Source organism: Manis pentadactyla, chromosome 14 (assembly GCF_030020395.1).
Source record: "Manis pentadactyla isolate mManPen7 chromosome 14, mManPen7.hap1, whole genome shotgun sequence".
NCBI lineage: Eukaryota > Metazoa > Chordata > Mammalia > Pholidota > Manidae > Manis > Manis pentadactyla.
Genome location: NC_080032.1, coordinates 42,664,025 through 42,681,984, shown reverse-complemented (window position 1 = coordinate 42,681,984; position 17,960 = coordinate 42,664,025). Strand labels below are relative to the sequence as shown.

The 17,960-nt window shown below is 48.0% G+C and overlaps 1 protein-coding gene across 7 annotated transcripts in view; it reads left to right on the top strand.

The window, feature by feature from the left end:
• RARB (retinoic acid receptor beta) overlaps positions 1–17,960 on the top strand; it is a 708,617-nt gene that overhangs the window by 665,537 nt on the left and 25,120 nt on the right. For all 7 annotated transcript variants that reach the window (XM_036886166.2, XM_036886169.2, XM_036886171.2 and 4 more), the window contains one exon: positions 17,334–17,494. In XM_036886166.2, the coding sequence (XP_036742061.1) occupies positions 17,334–17,494 (161 nt within the window). The remainder of the gene's footprint in view (positions 1–17,333; positions 17,495–17,960) is intronic.

The window sequence follows — 17,960 nt, the reverse complement described above, 5'->3', positions numbered from 1 at the left end:
GGGGAAACCCAGCTCACATCCACCAACATTCCTCTTTTTGAAGTCAGTTAGCTCAAGGTACTTTTTAATAACCATATTTCATAATTCTCACTATTTCAAAAAGTCCAAACACATCTAAAGAAAAGTCCCACAGCCCACTGGCCTTTCCATGTTTTTAAGTAAATGTGGGTGTCAGCATGAGCCCTGGGGCGAGAAGGCGAGCTGATGATCACAGCTGCCCATGGGCCCCTCTGCAGTTAGATGCATGCCGGCAAAACAGTCTACATGATTGCAAATGTCAATTCCTGGAGCGGCCCATCCATTGTGCAATTTCCTGAATTCAGTCAAAAGATTATGGGGTAAGGAGGAGAACAGACTGGGCAGGGAATCTGGTAGAATTAATGAGAAAAATATTATTTTTTAGAGTTCAGCATTCCTTTCCAGCTTAAGGTCTGGCCAACCTTAAATGTGGGCAGTTAGGCCATGTGTTTCTCAAGATAATGAAAATGGCTAGAGGGACAGCGGGGGGATGGCCAGGTTGGGAGGACAGTGGGGGATGTCCAGGCTGGAGGGACAGCAGGGGGATGGCCAGGCTGGAGGGCAGGGGAGGGAAGGGTGCTGCCAGCCGTTGTTGAAAGTGACGACGTTGCTGAATGGAAGGGACTTGGTAAGGAGGAGGGGGCATGCGCACGTTAGTGTGACTTGTCCTCTCTGCTGGTGTTCTAGACGTTTGCAGAACAGCCAGCTCTACTTGGGGGACATCGAGCTCAAGTGGACTGACTCTTTGAGTCTGGTTTCCCCTCGTAGGTTTTTCCAAGATCAGTTTTTCACCTTGATTTCTCTGCTTCCTGAAATCTACAGAAAGGAGGTGATATCTCAGCCCTCTGAAATGAAGCAAGGGTATGATAAAAAGTATGAAAGAAAGAAGTTTGAAATATTTACAAATGAAAGCTTTCTATGTCTAGGGTTTGTTTCAAGATAATCTGGGGGGAGAATGGGAGTGGAAAGGAAACGTGATAGGCTATAAATGAATCACGGGCACTGGGTGTTGAGTCAATCGGGTCTCATGATACGATTTCCTCTACCTTTAGTGTGTTTGAAATTTTTTCTATAATAGATGTGTTTAAATATAAATACATATTCCAGTTGTCAGAACAGGAAAAGTTAATGACTTAGCCTTTAAGGTATGATTTTGTGTTTGGAAGCATTCAAATGAGAAACAGAGACTCCACAAAGGAAGATGTACAAAGTGAAGTTCCCTTGGTGAATTTTTTGAAATACATGAGAACTAACAGCGTCAAATATTTTTAAATTGTAGCCTAGAGAGATGATTTTTTCAGCCATCATTTGCATTTGTTTTTTTTTTTTTTCAGGGAATACTTGGGTAAATAAAACAGAACTCTGTTGGTATCTGTCTGTAGGCTTTTCTGGCTATCAAAACTCCTCCTGACCTTTCACTCGATGCGAGTCTTCCTTGCAGGGGAGTGGCCTTGACCCTGGCTTCCAGGTGGAGTCTCCAGCAAGACTCCAGAAAAGACAGAGCAGTGGCTAACTTCTCTTTGGAGATTTCCCAGAGTCTTCACATCTTTCCTCTTCAGCGCTATATTAATTAGGCTTAGCTATTTGTCATATTCCCTTTTTGACAAGGCCAAAATCCAAAAAAGCAGCAGGCAATGCAATGGCTTTGAAGAAACTATGAGCCACTCACTAAGGAAGAAGTAGAATTTGGGAAGAAGAGCACCTCTCTCCCCCTGCCCCCTGCCCCCCACCCCAACCATCTCAGGGTTGCTTCGTAAGATTTGGAACAACAAATATATTCCCTTTACAGTTCTGTGGGGACACTCCCTCACCTTGACAACATCTGCCCTCCCAGGCCTTTGACACACGTTTGTCAAAGGCTTTTGTAAGTATTGCCATTGGGCGTCACTGTAACCTGGCAGGTTTGGAGGCTAAGCTTATGGGTCCTTGTCAGAACTGAAACATCCCTCACACCTCAGGAACACCCTTCAAACACCACAGCCTCGGGGTGCTGGGGGCCTTTATGTCCCCGGGGTCTTGTTCATGCTTTCCCCTCAGTCTAGAATGTTCTTCACCTAGTTAACTGCTAGTCAGCTCCCTTGTTCCTTCTCTGGGGAAGATTCTTTCTGACCACCCTCTTCTCGCCTCCCCACATTGGGCAGAAGCCCATAACACACATCTCCCTTCCTGTTCCCCTGGCCACTGGAGGGTAACAGCCCATCGTGCTGTGTGTGGTTAGATGAGGAGGATCTGCATGTGCCTCTAGACCAGGGTCTGGCAATACTGAGGCCACTTTCACGGTGGGGGAAGGAGGGTTTCCGAGGAGAAAGTGTCTGTTGGGAGCATGGGGGATGATGCTGAGCAGAAAAAACAATTGATGTCTAGTATGTTGCCTGATAACCGAAATAAAATGAAGAATAAATATGGGAGAGGGTGGGCATTGTTTTCTTTTTTGTTCAAAATACTTTCTTCTCTAGTTCAGGTTGATTGCACAAACGACTTTATTAACCATCAAGGACATTTTTACACTCCAGAGCTGTAAACTGCAGCCTGTAGGCCATATCCGGCTTGCAGTTTGTTTTGGAAAGAGGAATTTCTGTTGGAACACAGCCACGCTCCTCATTTATAATTAGCCCTGCCTCCTTTTGCCCCAGGATGGCTCAGTAGTTGTAGCGGAGGCTGGAAGCCTGCGAAGCCTGCAGTATCTACTCCCTGGCATTTTACAGAGAAAGTCAGCCACCTCTGGTCTGGATGGCAGCTGTGTGAGGAGCCACACGTGCCTCCTTCACTGTCATCATCTCCAGAAGCTATAGCGGCTCCAAGAGCCGCCTAACATAGGTTCCCTATAAATATTTGAGGGAAATTATTGAATGAACAAACAAGCAAGTTAACAAATAGCTGCTCTAGATTGTGTGTGGATGGGAAGCTCCTTTCCCCCCTCCTCACCAAGACGCAGCATTCCCGGCCCATCTCTCTCCCTCCTGCACGACTTTCTTCCTAACACTTACCATTATCCGACATTATATTGTATATGTGTTTGTTTATGACCAGCCTTCCCCAAGGAGAAGGTAAACTGCAAGGAGCTGGGGATGTTGCTTCGTTCACAATTACATCCCCAGTGCCCAGAACAGTGCCTGGAACATAATGGGCCCCTTGTAAATGTTTTCAAATCGACGATCACATTCAGGACTAATCACGGGCAGCTTAGCTCATCCTTAAATGCCCTTCCATTGCTTCTTGGACATGAGCCGTCTCAGCACTAGACCCCAAACCCTGTCTCGCACTGATTTTACACCCTGAGGCACGTCGGTCAGGAAGGTGTGGCTGCGGGAGGTGGGACTTCATCACCCCTGTTTCAGGCACTGCTATTCCCTCTCCCCCGGGTCTACAGCTGCCTCTGCCATAGACGGTATTTATTAGCAGATGTCTTTGGAGTTTAAAGGAGAGAAAAGCCCGTCCTGGGTTGGGTTTTGGGTGTCAGAGGAAGGGAAAAGGAGAGGCAGAAGAAGTGGATTACGCTGGACTAGTGACAGTGCTGTGTATTATTTCTTGGACTTATTTTTTTTTTGGATTTTTTTGAGCCCTCAGCTGAAGCATTCCCAGGAATAGGATCTTGGTCCACTGTCCATGTCAGACTTCCATGTATGTGGCTGATAGCTATGCAGAGAATGGTGAAGTTGGCTTGCTTTCTTTTCCAAATGACTCCCTGGAGAAATAGATACCGAAGAATTAAAGTTGTGTAGGCCAGAAAGGACTTTAGTGAACTGAGTAGGATTTTACCAGTCTGTCACAGTGAAGGCAGTTTGGGACGATCCATTTATACGGAGAGACTGAGAAGTTCACTTGGGGGAAGTCTAAGTTGGCTACAATTCTGGCCAACACTTCATGTGTGGAGATGGGCTTGGGGGCTGTGGCTTATTTCTGCTGTGTCATTTTTAACATTTTTCTCTTTGTTGCACATGTGGCCCAAGAGGGACCCCCTCCCTGGCATTCAGTGCAGCCAAGGCCAAGCAGAAAAATTCCTTGATTATAGCCCTCATTACATCCTTCTTATGAACACTAGTCTTTTTAAAAAGAAAGGCATTCCAAGAGTTATCTTAGGAGCAGAATATAGTTTGGAGTTGGATAGAACCAGCTTTGAATTCTGGCCCTGTCGGTGACTGTGTAGATGGCATCCAGGCCCTTGGACTCCATGTCCTTATGTGCAAACTGGGACTAACAGTACCACCTTCCACTTCGGGCGGTTGTGACGTTTAATGAGATGATACCTGGGATGCGCTTCACACAGAGAAGCCTTCCTTCCCCCAAAGGGATGGGGCTGGCGATGGCTGTGGGAGTTCCCGTGAACACGGCCAAGGGACATGTAGAAGTCCAGGTCACACATGGCAGCCCTGGTTTGAGAAGCTGGTCTGTGCAGTGGGAGATTTTGAGTTTGAATATCCAGAAAAGGTTGGAATTTCTCCCATGTTTGCATTTCAAAGCCAAGGGCAAGGAGCGGTCCATGTTTCCCATAGACAATTTCTGACATCCAAAGGAGGCCAGTGATGATACGGGGCCGCTGTAAATTTGCACAGGGCCTTTTCTTACAAGGGCAGTTGCTATTTGGGGGTCTTCCTAGGACAGTGGGAAGCAGTTTCCCTGCTGTGTGCTTTGCTTCCCTGTTGTATTGTGCCCCCTACCCCCAGCTATTTCCCTGGACACAGGCCTTTCACTTTGGTTTCCCGTTGCATCCCCAGGGCCTAGATCAGAGCCTGACACACACAGCTGGTAGTTGCAGTGCAGTAACTGTCAGTAGAGGCATAAATAAATGTCGTGTTCCCCATTACTAAATCTAAGACATACCAAGTCAATTCGTAGAAATCAGCTGGGAAGAACAAAGCCCAGAGGGACTCAGGGTCTTGTCATCAGTTTCTATGCTACCATTCCCAGCACAGGCAAGCTTTCCTGAGACCTTTTCCAGCCATTAATTTCTAACCTGAGCCCCAGGTAACCAACTGCATGCAAGCACCCCGGACGTTCTTCTTGGTGGCACATGGGCTCCTGGAACTCCACATGTCCCAGTCCTCTGTTGTCCTTCACCACTGTCCATGCTGGAAACCAGCAGGTTGCACCTTCCACCTCCCCAGTGCCCTGGCGGAGCTTCGGAGCTGCCCTGCTGCCTCCAGCCAGGCCCTCAGACTTGCTCTGTCTTGTGCCTGAAAAGGCTTCCCACCTTCAAGCCTTCCGTCAGCTACAGGCTCCTCTCTCTTTGGTTCTCTGTGTAGACATATTGTAAATGAGTGCATCTTCCAAGATCTCACTGCTCTGAGCTGGCCTTCCAGGGAGCAGCTACAAAGGAGAGATTTCCTCTCTAGGAGATTCATGCAGCCTTTTTGTGTTTGTGAACTTGAGTGGTTTCACTGACCTCTCTTACAGGTTTGATTATACAAACCCAAGTTCTCAAGTGCCCAGACTCCAGTCTATTTCCCGGGTTGCTGTTTGAAGGGCTCCCTCTGCGCCCTCCCCCTGCCCCTGTCGGCTTCCATGCTCACTGTTCTGCTGTAGACACTCTCTTGAAGGTCACCACTTCCATTGGTGCCAAAACCTGGGAACTTTGCTCCCCCCCTCATTCTTTTGGACTGTCGGCTGCCTCAGACACGTGGCCAGGCGGCTGCTGCTTCCAGATCTCCTCTCTGCCGGTTCCAAGACGTTTTCTTTTCCTATTTGCCTGCCCACTGTTCTTCTGCTTCCATCACGAACCACCTCCCCTTTCCCACCAACCACGGGCAGCGCCCACACATCAGTCCCTAACCCCCTTTCCCCTTCCCTCTCTGTCGCCTTAGATTGCTGCCTCCCATGACTCTGATGGTCATCTTGCAGGTTTTGACTCCTGAGTCATCACATTTCAGACCTGTCCTCTTGCTAAGTCCACAGTATCACCTCTCCAACAGCCTGTGGAATTGACCCTTGGATTTCTATCTCACCTCCTCCAAGCCTAACTCATCATTCCCCTGCTAAAAACTGGATTCCCTGTTCTCCACCAGCTTCCCCAGTTTTCTACTGTGTTGCAAGACCATCAACATCCCACTACCAAGGTTAAAATCTTATTGTTCCTCAGTGTAGCACAGAGAAAGCACATAGTGCATCTGTGGCATCTTACTACACTGATGGACAGTGACTGCATTGGGGTATGGGTGGGGACTTGATAGTATGGGTAAATATAGTAACCACATTGTTTTTTCATGTGAAACTTTCATAAGAGTGTATATCAATCATACCTTAATAAAAAAAATTTTTTTTAAAAGCTTATTGTTTCTGCCAAATCATTGTCTTCCTCCCCACACTCGGCCCCATCAGCAAGCCCAGCAGGTTTTCCATCGCTGTTCCCGTGTTCTCTGTCACACCCTCCTTCCTCTCCTCATTATCCCATCTAATCTTTCACCCCACTAATCCCTAGTTTCCATTTTTTCCTCTCATCACCCAGCCACCCAGTCTCCTCAGACATGATGCCATCACTCCTGGAAGCATTTCCTCAGGCCCCCTGCACCCAGACTCTCTGCCTCCAGCTGCGACCATCCTTGAAAGGCCAGCCCGATGCCAACCTCTCTCATGTGGCTCTATTCTCTCCAACCCTTAGGCCTTTGCACAAATGGTTCTCTTCATCCCCAATGTCTCTTACCCCTGTTTGTTGAGCATCCCTTATGGAAAAGACCCTGTACCAGGCATGGAGGACACTTGAGTGAAGAGGGGCCAGCATGTTCCTGTGTGACCATCAGCTCAGGATTCCTCTCTCCTGTGAGGGTTTTCACAACTCCCTCCAACTGAGCTATCAGCTCCCTCATCTGTGGGTCAACATACCCTCTCACAACCTACTCTTTAGATTTTGTATGTCTGTTGCCTAACTCAGTGAGCAAGTAACTCTGTTCTGGCATCTAGCTCACTGCATGGTAGTGATTTGTTTAGGTAACTGTGATTTACTGGAAGGTGGGTCTCTTAAAATAATACCCTCTCACTCTGGTTTCTTTAACATCCATCACTGTGCCAGGCAGAGTGTAAGTGCTCAATAACTGAGCAGATGGAGAAACAAATGAATAGATAAATGCATGGACAGACAGGTAGATATGGCAATGGCTAGATTGATGGACAGATAAATAGATGAAAGGGTGGACAGACAAATGGATGGATAAGTGGATAGATAGATCACTGGAGAAAAAATGTGATGGATAGATGGATGGAAGGACAGGCAGATGGGTGGGTAGATGAATGGATGGACACATGGATGGACGAATGGACAGCTGAATGAATGGACAAATGGATAGAAGAAAGGATGGACAGGTGGATGGATGAAAAGGAACTTGCAATTGAAAGACTTCAGTTCAGATTGTTCTTACAACCCCCACCCGTTGGAAGAACACCTTTTAAGATAACTTTGAGATCTGAGCCAGCCTTCAACAACACTGAAAGTAACTAAGTTTATCCATAATTAGTAAGAAAGGGAGTTATGGTTAATTGACTAATATCCTATAGTGGGCCAGTATATATCTCATATATGCATTGCCAATTCTCTAAAAATTAAAATGAATAGAATGTATTTGGAACAAAAACTATGCTAAACAATATACTTAGGGATTCTGAAAACCCTTAGAACCCTTAGTGCTCCAAGGACCCAAGTGAGAATCACTCAGGGGTACACAGGCTGGCATAAACCATTTAAATGCCGTAAAGTGAGGCTTTTTCACTTAAATTAAATACGTAGTGCAAACGACCCACACATTCATAGGCAGACCATTTCTCTGATGATTGGGTTTCTAAAATTAATCTGACAGTATGCAAGAACCTTTCTACATTAATATCCTAATAGAGTATTTGGCAAACATTGGGCAAATTTGCAGACCACTTGTCTGACTCTCCTTGGACACCTCGTAGACACATGTGGCTCAGCAGAGTTCCGCACGTGTGTCCAGCAGTATCTGAAAAAGATGGACCCTGAGGAGGTGAACATGTCCTACTCTTTACTAAAGCCAAGTGCACATGAAAAGTCCTGCCATAAGAGAGGAACCTGCTGAAAGTTTAGAAACTGTCCAGTTTTCCTATGCTTCCTCTCCATCTTAATTTCCAGTTACATGGTCCCAGGCTGGAGTAATGGACTTGCCTTGGATAAAAATGATTTGCTCTCTCCTCATTTTCTCCTTCCTTCCCCTTATTCGTTCATTGCCCTCCTCCTTCCTTCTTTCTACTTTCCTTCCTCTACTGGTGCCTTAGCATTCACATTTCAAAGCATTCCATGTATACTAAACCCTTATCATCTATATTATATATCATGTCCATTTCATTTATCGAGGAAGAAACCATGTTTTATTAGACTCCATAGCTTCAGTAGCTGCAGGACTCAAAAAATGTTTGGTTAGTAAGAAATTGGGGATAGGGTTCCCAGATTTTAATACATATTGCACTGTGTTGCATTTATATATCTAAATATATATAGGAATCCTGTGAATGATGGAAAAAAAAATCTCCATTTTTAAGATGAGAAAACTGAGTCTCAAAGGCATGAAGAGACTATACTGAGTTTGCACAGTTAGTAAATGATAGTCTAAAATGCAGGCCTTTGGAAGTTCACCCCAGTATCCTTCCCTCTCATGTTATTTAAGACCCATGGGGAATAATTCCATAATTTCTGTATGTTATAACAGGTGTGTACAGGATCTTGAACCTTGAGTTAAAGGTTGTGCCATTTCCAACCCTAGACATCAAGAGATGTTGTATGCTTCTGCTAGCCCCTCTTGGAACCTTACCACTGTGTATGAATAAGCCTGGGCTAGCCTGATGAAAAAGGAGGGACCATATGGAGAAGAGCCCAGTTAGCCCAGCTGAGACCATGCTAGATCATTCTAGAACCAGCCTGCCCCTGAACCTGAGAGGGCACACAAACAAGATCAGCAGAGTTGCTTACCCAATCTGCAGCTGACCACAGACTCAGAGAGAGCCCAGTGAACCCCAAAGTATCACCTAGCTGATCCATCATTTCCTAAGTAATGATAAATGCTTATGTTCCAGCCACTGAGCTTTGGGGTGGCTTATTATACAGCAATAGCTAACTGATACGGTCTGTGTAAAGAGTGGGTTTATGTAACAGTAGCATGTGCCACATGCTTTTACCCCATGGCATATACCTGAATCAATGTTGCCTTTATCCACTGGTTAAGGCAAGAAAAAAAATAATGAGTCATTCCTTCGCGTGATTACCACTGCATTCTCCGGTTAAAGCGGGTCCCAGGCCAGCCCAGGTACAAGGGCTGAGGGATGGTCTCCACCTCTTGATGGGAGGAGTTGCAAAATCACAATGCAAAGAGCCTGAGTCTAGGAAGACAAAGAAGGTTCAGGTCCCCTTTGCATTCAAGCCACCACACAAGCATGGACCCCTTTCCAGGCACCCCATTCCTCTTGCTCCATTTCTGCAGCATTTGCCAAGGGGTCATCCTCCCCGGGGGGGGGGGGGAACTCACTGAAGCTGCTTCTCAGAACCTTTTCCTTGCTAAGTACAGTACCTCATCTGTATTGTTAAAAATGTTTTAAGAGGGAAAATATAAGAACATCAAGAACTGCAATTCATTTTCTGAAAATTAATTGAGTTTGGAGGACTGTAGGAGTGAAAATTTGTCCATTAGGATTCCTCATGATAGAGACTGCTGTTTAATATTTGAAAGGCTGTAACTTGCTGTGAAGAATCTGTATGACACAGCAGGATACAGGTTTATCTGGAAAAGTCCACTGCTGAGAAATTTCCTTTGAGCCCCCACCCCCCGAGTCAGATACTTCTTTAAAAGGCGGTCCGTGTCTACTCCAAGAACGAAATACAGAGGGGTGTGCCTGTATCTCTGCTCATTTTATCCTAAAATATGGTTCCTTATTTTAATACTATTTCTTCCTGAATCTGGGCTATCTGCAGTTTTACAAAAAAGTTAAAAAGACCCACCAAATGGCCTTTCAGATACACAAGGATGGCTTCAGCAGAGTGAACTTCAGCCTGATGTAACAAAGAGCTTTCTGCAAATGGCTTATGGAAGTGGACACTGAACTCTCCTTTTCTAAACCAGAGGCTTTAGAAAAAGTTGACTTGATAACTCAGTAAGTGTGCAAGTTTACTCTTGATCAAAAAGCCAAGGGCCAGCCTCACTGTGTCAACTAGCCATTTTTTAGCATTCAGTTTCAAGCCTTCATCTCAGTGCCCATCTCTTGGATAACTGCCACAAACACAAAGCCAAGGACACACCCGCCTGTGAACAGAATTTAGAGAAAGTCTTTACTGATATGAGCCATTGCTGAGGAGGGAATGTGCAAAGAAGTCCAACAGAGTAGGAAGCGAGGCGTATCTCAGAGGCAGTGAGCAACTTCTTCTCATTTGCAAGCTCCTGCTTTTACACAGGCGTGCAAGAATGTTTAATTTTCCCTCGCCTCTGAACTCAGGATACTTCCTGTAGTTCATACAAAACTCTTATCCAAAGAAAAGGATTTGTCACCTATAACAGAGCCTCAGAACTCCAACTCTCTTGCCTTGCAAGGATGGCCACCCGACTGGGCCTGCCCAAAAATGAACTCGGGCACAGCAGGGCTGCCCACACCAGCCCCAACAAGGGAGGGAAAGAGTATTTGGAATTATAAAACAAAGGGATCACTGTCCACTTGAGAAAGGTAAAATCTACAAACTAAAAGCAACCAGTGAAAGGAAAATGTGTTTAAAATTATTTTGAAGGTTTATTAGTGTACTATACCACTTGACTGAAAGAAGTATTTGGCATTTGTACATCCTGATATTTCAGGAGTTTTCAGTTAACTGCTTTGAATAACATTATGATGCTGAGCTGGGCTGGTAGGTCATCGTTAAATTCTCATGCTATGGCCAGACTATTTCTCCTGCATATTTAATATTATGTAAAAATGCTAAATATGCTGCCTGCCTAGTCCCTGGCACTGTGAGCGATGCCGGGTCATCCAGAACTCCGAGCCTGATTGAGGTCACGTGTGTGCCTTTGAAGTCTGCACGTATGTTGCCGGGAGTCATCCAATCATGCACCTTTGTGCATGAAACAGCCATCCAATCACAGGCCTGTGTGCATTAAACAGCCATCCAATCACAGGCCTTTGTACATTAAAACAGCTGTGCAATCATGGGCCTGCGTGCATTTAACAGAGAGCCGCGGGTGCGCTGCATTCAGCCTCTTCCAGGAGACATATATCACTTAGTGGCAGAGAAACCTTATCTGTAGCTTCACTCACTAACCTCTTTTCTTTGTGTATTTCTTAAAGTTTCTACTATAGCAGCTTACATGGCAGGTGGTGTGTTAGGAGAAAGACATATCTCACCTTCCAGAAGGTCCTGATCTTGAGGGAGTATTCATCCCAACTCCACCCAACTTTATAGTGTCCTGGCTATGTAAACTGCTTGAACACCAACCCCTAAATCCTGAAATTATGGGCAAGTAATGTCTCTGTTAGTCATAGATCCACCTGCTTTCAAACCCATGGTTAGTTCATTTATATAATCAGTTCAGGAAATTATTTTTAAATGAAGATTAAATGGTGTTTTTGTATTTTTCTTTCAAGTGTATGGTTATATTAGTTACAGGCCTTCCCACTCATGGCCACCACATAGTTCTAATCACCAACCCAGGCCAAACTCGTACTATTCTTCAGTTAGCAAAAGTCAAGATAAACAAATTCCAGACTTTAATATTCAGACAAGAGTGAATAGATCATTAGGCTTCCTTTTCTAAATTCGGTATAGAGAACTTGATGGATAAAAATACCATCGATGGCATTTTCCTGTTTTCCTTCTTGACATGAAGGAATTTTTAGTGAAAAATTTTCGTCTCTTCCTGAATCCAAGTGAAATCCCCATCTTTTGCCCCTTTCCTGCATTACTTTTTATTGTGCACGTGGAATCAGTATTCCAGATACATGCACAAGTACACACATTAAAATGAACATGGCTTCATTTATTTCCATGATTAGACATTCAAATAAAAGTGCTTGGGTGTCTGTTTTCATATTCATAGGTTGAGATCCGTACATCAGAGGTATTTGTATAAGTGACACTTTTATTACATTCATTTCATTTGCAGTATGATAGTGGGTCATAAATATGTTACTTTTATGCCACCAGATCTGATTTGTAGCGCTTAGCTCTCGCAAGGAGAACACTTGATGTTTATGGAGCACCTTTCGTCCAGGAAGTGCTTTGCAGACTTTGTGTGGGGTTCTACCAGGTGTGTAAATCACACCTAACCCTCTGGATGCCCCACCTGCCGTGTCAGCCTCTGGGCCCCCGCTGTAGGCACAGAGCAGCTAGTGAGTCCCCCCCAGGCCCTGAGATGAGAACAAAATGTGTTGTTGGAAGGAAGAGGTACAGGTGGGCAAAGGCACTCACAGATAGCCACATCTCATCCCACACTCACCTCCTCTTTCACGAAACAGTTTTTGAGCCCCCACTGTGGGCTGCATGCTGGAGTAAGCCCTGGGCACACAGAGATGAATAAAATGTGGCCTTGCCTTCCAGATATTCCCAGACTGGGAGGAGAGAGTGTGTGGAATTCTAACTGCCCCACTTCCTTGGGGGAGCTGGGACTCTGAGGGGGCAATGGGGGCCCCATCCCCGCCTCCTGGGCCTTCCTAGGCACTCACTGGGCCTGAAGGCACTTTGTCCAACCCCAGGTCCATCATAGGTGTATTGGGCCTGTGCCAGCTGGGTGTCATCAGAGTGAAAGAAGAGACCAACCATCAAACATCACGGGCAGCCTTTGGGGCTGAGCACCAGCTGCCCAGCCCAGACTTGCAGAGAAGAAAATCCTGGACCCCCACCCACTGGCCCCTCCTGCCCGTCAGCTTATTCTCTCCTTCCCCGCATCAGCCCCACCCCTACACACACACACACACACACACACACACACACACACACACACACACACACACACACAGTGTGACCCGCATCAGCCCCACCCCTACACACACACACACACACACACACACACACACACACACACACACACACACACACACACACACACAGTGAGACCCACACAGCATCCCTCAAGGCCCTTAACCACATGGTGGAGTTGCATGTTCAATGGACGCAGCAGAACCCAGAGGTTAAGGGTGAGGACCCTGGAGCCAGGTGTTCTGAGTTCAGATCCACATGACTGACAGGATCCATGACCTTGGGCAACCTACTTACCTTTCTGTGCCTGAATTTTCTCATCTGCAAAATGGGCATAATGTACTTATCAGGCTGTTGTCAGGATTGGATGACCTAATGAGTGGAGGCTTCCACGAGTGCCCAGAGGTGCTGTGGTAGTAGACATGAACACTTTCCGTGTTACAGTGAATAGCATCCAGTGTCAGTCACAGTACATCCGGTTATAGTGAAGCCGACATCCTTCCTATCACTCTTATGTGGCTGATGTCTGTCTCCCAGCAGCAGTGAGCTACATGCAGCAGGAACCATTTGGGGGACTCACCCTTTCATTCCCCACCATAGAAGGCACATAGGTGATTCTCAAAAAATATTTGTTCAATGAGTGAATGAATGGACAGAACAATGAAGGAACAAATAAGACCATTTGGTGCCACAATGAGATGGCTTCTCTAAAAGCATTCCTCCTGCTTACAGCCACGGGCCCCACAATAATGCCTACAAGTCCTTGGCATTCAGGGCCACCACTCTCCAAGGGCAGGATCTTAAATTCTTCCCAAGGGACCAGCCTGCACCAGCCTTTACAGCAGACTCGCTCTCTGCACCTCGCACACCACCTGCCCATCGCCAAGGGTGCTGTCACCAACCCAAGATGGCACAGGGAGGGGCCAGCTCCTGTGGGAGGGCAGCCGTGGCCCTGGTGCTCCAGCCAGGTTCCTGCAGTACCAGTGTCCCCCTGCCTCACACTGGTGCCACACAAGGGTGAGCTCCTGCCCCCGCCAGCAGCTGCTGACCATGAGCCCCAAGGCTGGGCAGAGGTGCCGTCCCTGGGCCTGGTGTCCGAGGCCCAGCATCCTCTCTGTGATTCTGGTGATTCCTGGCAGCTGCCCAATGCCAGGCCCAGATACTGTGCCTGCATTCTACAGTGGTTTAAAACCTTTGAGCGAAGCAGCTGCTAAAGCCACATGTTTAGAAAAGTTGTCCATCAATTTAGGAACCTTTACATAATTGGAGCGTTATCACGAGGGATTACTGCATTTTGCAATTGCAGAGGAGTTTCCAGTAGCCTCAGGAGCCTTCTAGTCATGAAGACATTCTGAGGTCAGGCACTTTGCTTGGAGAGGGCAGGAACAGTCTGGAAGGGAGCAGGAACTGACACACTGGTCCCCTGGCAGCTGGCCAGCTGCTAAGAGTGCTCCAAGTCTAGGCCCCAACCACAGAAGATGGGGCCCTGGCTCTGTGGCTGTCATTTTGTAAAAGGTGGGAACTGTCACTGCACAGCCTGGCCAGGTGCCGCCCACTTGGTGCCCAGCTGCCATTCACTAAGGGCCCCTTGCCACCTGCCCTCACCTCTCACCCTCTGGCATGGTGTAGATGCTCGATGGTGGCAACTCACAGAATGCCCCCACCCCTCACCCTCCCAGGCAGCCCTCTGGAGCTGTGTATGCTCATCTGAGTGTTCCAGGTAGTTTTGCAGGGGGCCTGGAGGTGTGGGGGACGCAAAGCAGGATACTTGGAGTCCAGGTGCGGGTCTCAGACCAGCCCAGGGCTGGGATGGCAGGGGATTCTGTGTGTGGCTCTTCTCTCTGCTTTCCTGTGTATTCCACTGAAATCCTGACTCGGCTGCTTCCAAGCAGAGTGTAGATAAGGAGTTATAGTGCCCACCTCGCCCAACTCCCTGTGGAGTTGATGAGCTGCAGTGCTCAGATGCTACACAGACAGGAGGTGATGGCACTGCCACTGCTATGGTGAGTGGTCCCTGGTGCTGCCTGCCTGCCGGGTCCTGTTGGAGTGGTTCCTAGCATTCAGCGACCCTTGGCCTCCAGGGATCTGGGGCTTTTCTGTTGTTCTTGTTGTTTTATGATGTAGTTCACAGTATAAAATTCATCCTTGTAAAGTGTGCATTTCAGTGGTTTGTCATAGATTCACAAGGTTGTACCACCATTACCACCATATAATTCGAGAGCGTTTTCATCTCAAAAAGAAACCCCATATCCGTGAACAGTCACCTCCTATTTCCCAACCTACCCACCATAGGCAACCACTGATCAGTGTTCTATGTACGAATTCGCTTGTTCTGAGCATCTCACATAAATAGAATTGTTTAATATGTGGCCCTTTGTGACTAGCATGATGTCCTCAAGGTTCCTCCCTGTTGTCACAAGCATCAGACTTACTGTTTTTACAGCCAGTAATATCCCATTGTGTGAATAGACCGCATTTTGTTCATCCATTCATCGGGGGATGGACATTTGTGCTGTTCCCACTTTTTGGCTATTTTAAGTGAGGCCACCGTGAACACTTGGGTACACATTTTACAGAACATACATTTTCTGTTCTTTTGGGTACTAGGAGTAGGGGTGCTGGGTCATCTGGTAACTCTGTGTTTAGCGTTTTGAGGCACTGCCACTGTTTTCCTCAGGGCTGTGTTTTGGAGGGGCCCTTGTTGCTTAGATATGACTTTGGCATTAGCTGCAAAGAGGGTGACTTTGAAAGAGGGTCTGAGGCAGGGCCCAGGGGAAAGGGGGTCTGATAACCTCCACTGAGAGCCTGTGGTGCTCACATGCTGTCTTCAGGCCAAAGCCACCCCCATCCCCGCCTCAGACCGGGCTGCCTCACCTGCGCCCTGCACCTGCCGGGAAAGGCCTGGGCATGAGGCCACTCTGCCCTGGAAGAGAATACATTTGAGGCTGAGGAACCTAACACAGGCTTTGTCCCCTCATTCTCAATCTGGAAATATTTAGAGCCAAAGAACAGTATCATTTCAGATCCTGGAGGGAGGGGATCCTCAGGTGAAGAAAGAGCATGTCAGCTGTGGAAGCATTCCTTAGCCTCTCTGAGGTACAAATGTCTTCATCTGTGAAATGGGTTTAAAATTGCTGCCCGATAAGGGGGTTATGTGGCTGCAGTCCCAGTACTCTGCTCGCTGGTGAGGCTGTGGGTGGGCAGCTTCCACACACGCCGAGGTTTTTCAGGACTGTTCGTGTCCTCTTCCCCCACTTCCATTCCCACCTCTCCCCTCCCACCTTTTCCACTCTCCCAGGGCCCGCCTGTCACTCTGCCCTCAGCTGCTGCCTGAAGCACGGCCTCGGGAGCCTCACAGTGTGGGCCCAGGGAGCTGCCAGTTCTCAGCTGGCCGTGCTGGGTGCCCCTGCCAAGGCGAGCCTGGCCAGCCTTCCTTAGGGCTGTTGGGTTGTGTCCCAGGTCACGCTGGCAGGGTGCAGAGCCAGGCTGTGTCTGGCCTGGCCACCCGTAGGTCCCCAGGGAATGCCGACTCCCAGAGGGGGTCCCCTGGGCTGGGTTTCCCTGTTACCTCCTTGGGTCTCAGTTTCCTTCTCCAGGGGATCCTAGCCAGAGGCCAGAGCTTTGGGTTACACTCAGATTGGAAGTCACCTGAGAGGCCTGTGTGGGGAGAGGGAGCCAGGGGGATGTGCCGGGACAGGGACACGCCTGCTGAGGCCCAGTGGGCCAGACAGGATGTGGCTGAAGTGGACAAACCAATGGGTGGTATTCCAGACCAACGGGTTGTAATGCGAGATTTGTTATTTGCAAAGATATTTAAAAGTAACAAAGATGGCACGAATAACACAGTTTAGGAAGCAGAAAAGCAAAATCCATAATCTCATTACCTTTAAGATGAATTTCTTCAGAAGTGCCAGTCAGTGCATTCAGAAAATTAAAAGGCAAACAGCAAGCCAGAGGGCTGCTCTGGGAAGCCCTGGTTATGGGCCCGGGGGCTTGGCTCAGGGGTATGTCTCCCGGCAAAAGGGGCTCCCGTGTAATGCCTCTCCAGCTGTCCCTTCTGGGACTGGAAGAAAGGCCCTTGGGAAACCCTCTCTTCAAGGGATCCATCCACAGAGAGAGTTCTCTCCAAACACTGCAGCACTTGGGCTTTTAAAGGGTGAGTCTGAACTCTCGGTAAGACCTGGCCAGCCGGTGCACACAGACAGACCGCATGCTCTGCTTGGGAGGCATGTTTATGGCACCTTTTCCCACTGATCCTCTGCCAGGTGTCTGGCGAGCACAAGGTGGCACAGGGGTATGGGGGTACAGGGGCGTTGGAACTCAAGGACACAGGTCACGGAGTCACAGGGGCATGGGACCTCCTGGCCCAGGTGGTGCGGGCGGCCGTTGGTGAATCCTGATGTGCCTTCTCTCTCATTTCCAGCTGTTAGGAATGACAGAAACAAGAAAAAGAAGGAGCCTTCGAAGCAAGAATGCACGGAGAGCTATGAGATGACAGCAGAGATGGACGATCTCACAGAGAAGATCCGCAAAGCCCACCAGGAAACCTTCCCCTCGCTCTGCCAGCTGGGCAAGTACACCACGGTGAGAGCCGCTTGCCGCCGGGCTGCTGGGAGGATGGGCGCAGTCCTATGTGCATGCTCGCCCTTGCTCTCTCTCCCCCGACCCTGAACCTGACAGGGATGGCCACCCAGGTGTGCGGCTGAGTAGGACGGCTCTGTGGTCACCTCCCTCTGTGTGGCATCTTTGGACAGTCCCCAAGTAGGATGGCATTTCTACCAACTCACATATACACATTCACTCAAGAAACACAGATCAATCATGTATATGCCAGGCCGTGCGTGGGGCCCTTGGTGACACAATCCCCATAAGGCCACTGCCCTGAGGTAGAACAGGGGGTTGGTGCCTGATGGACACCATACAGAGCCGGGGGCACCCAGAGGGGCAGGGCTTAATCTTTAGAAACATGCACCCAGCTGTCAGATCCAGCCAAGACTCCGGGTCAGGGGTCTGGCTTCCAAGAGGGGGCGTGTAAAACCCCTAAGCCTGG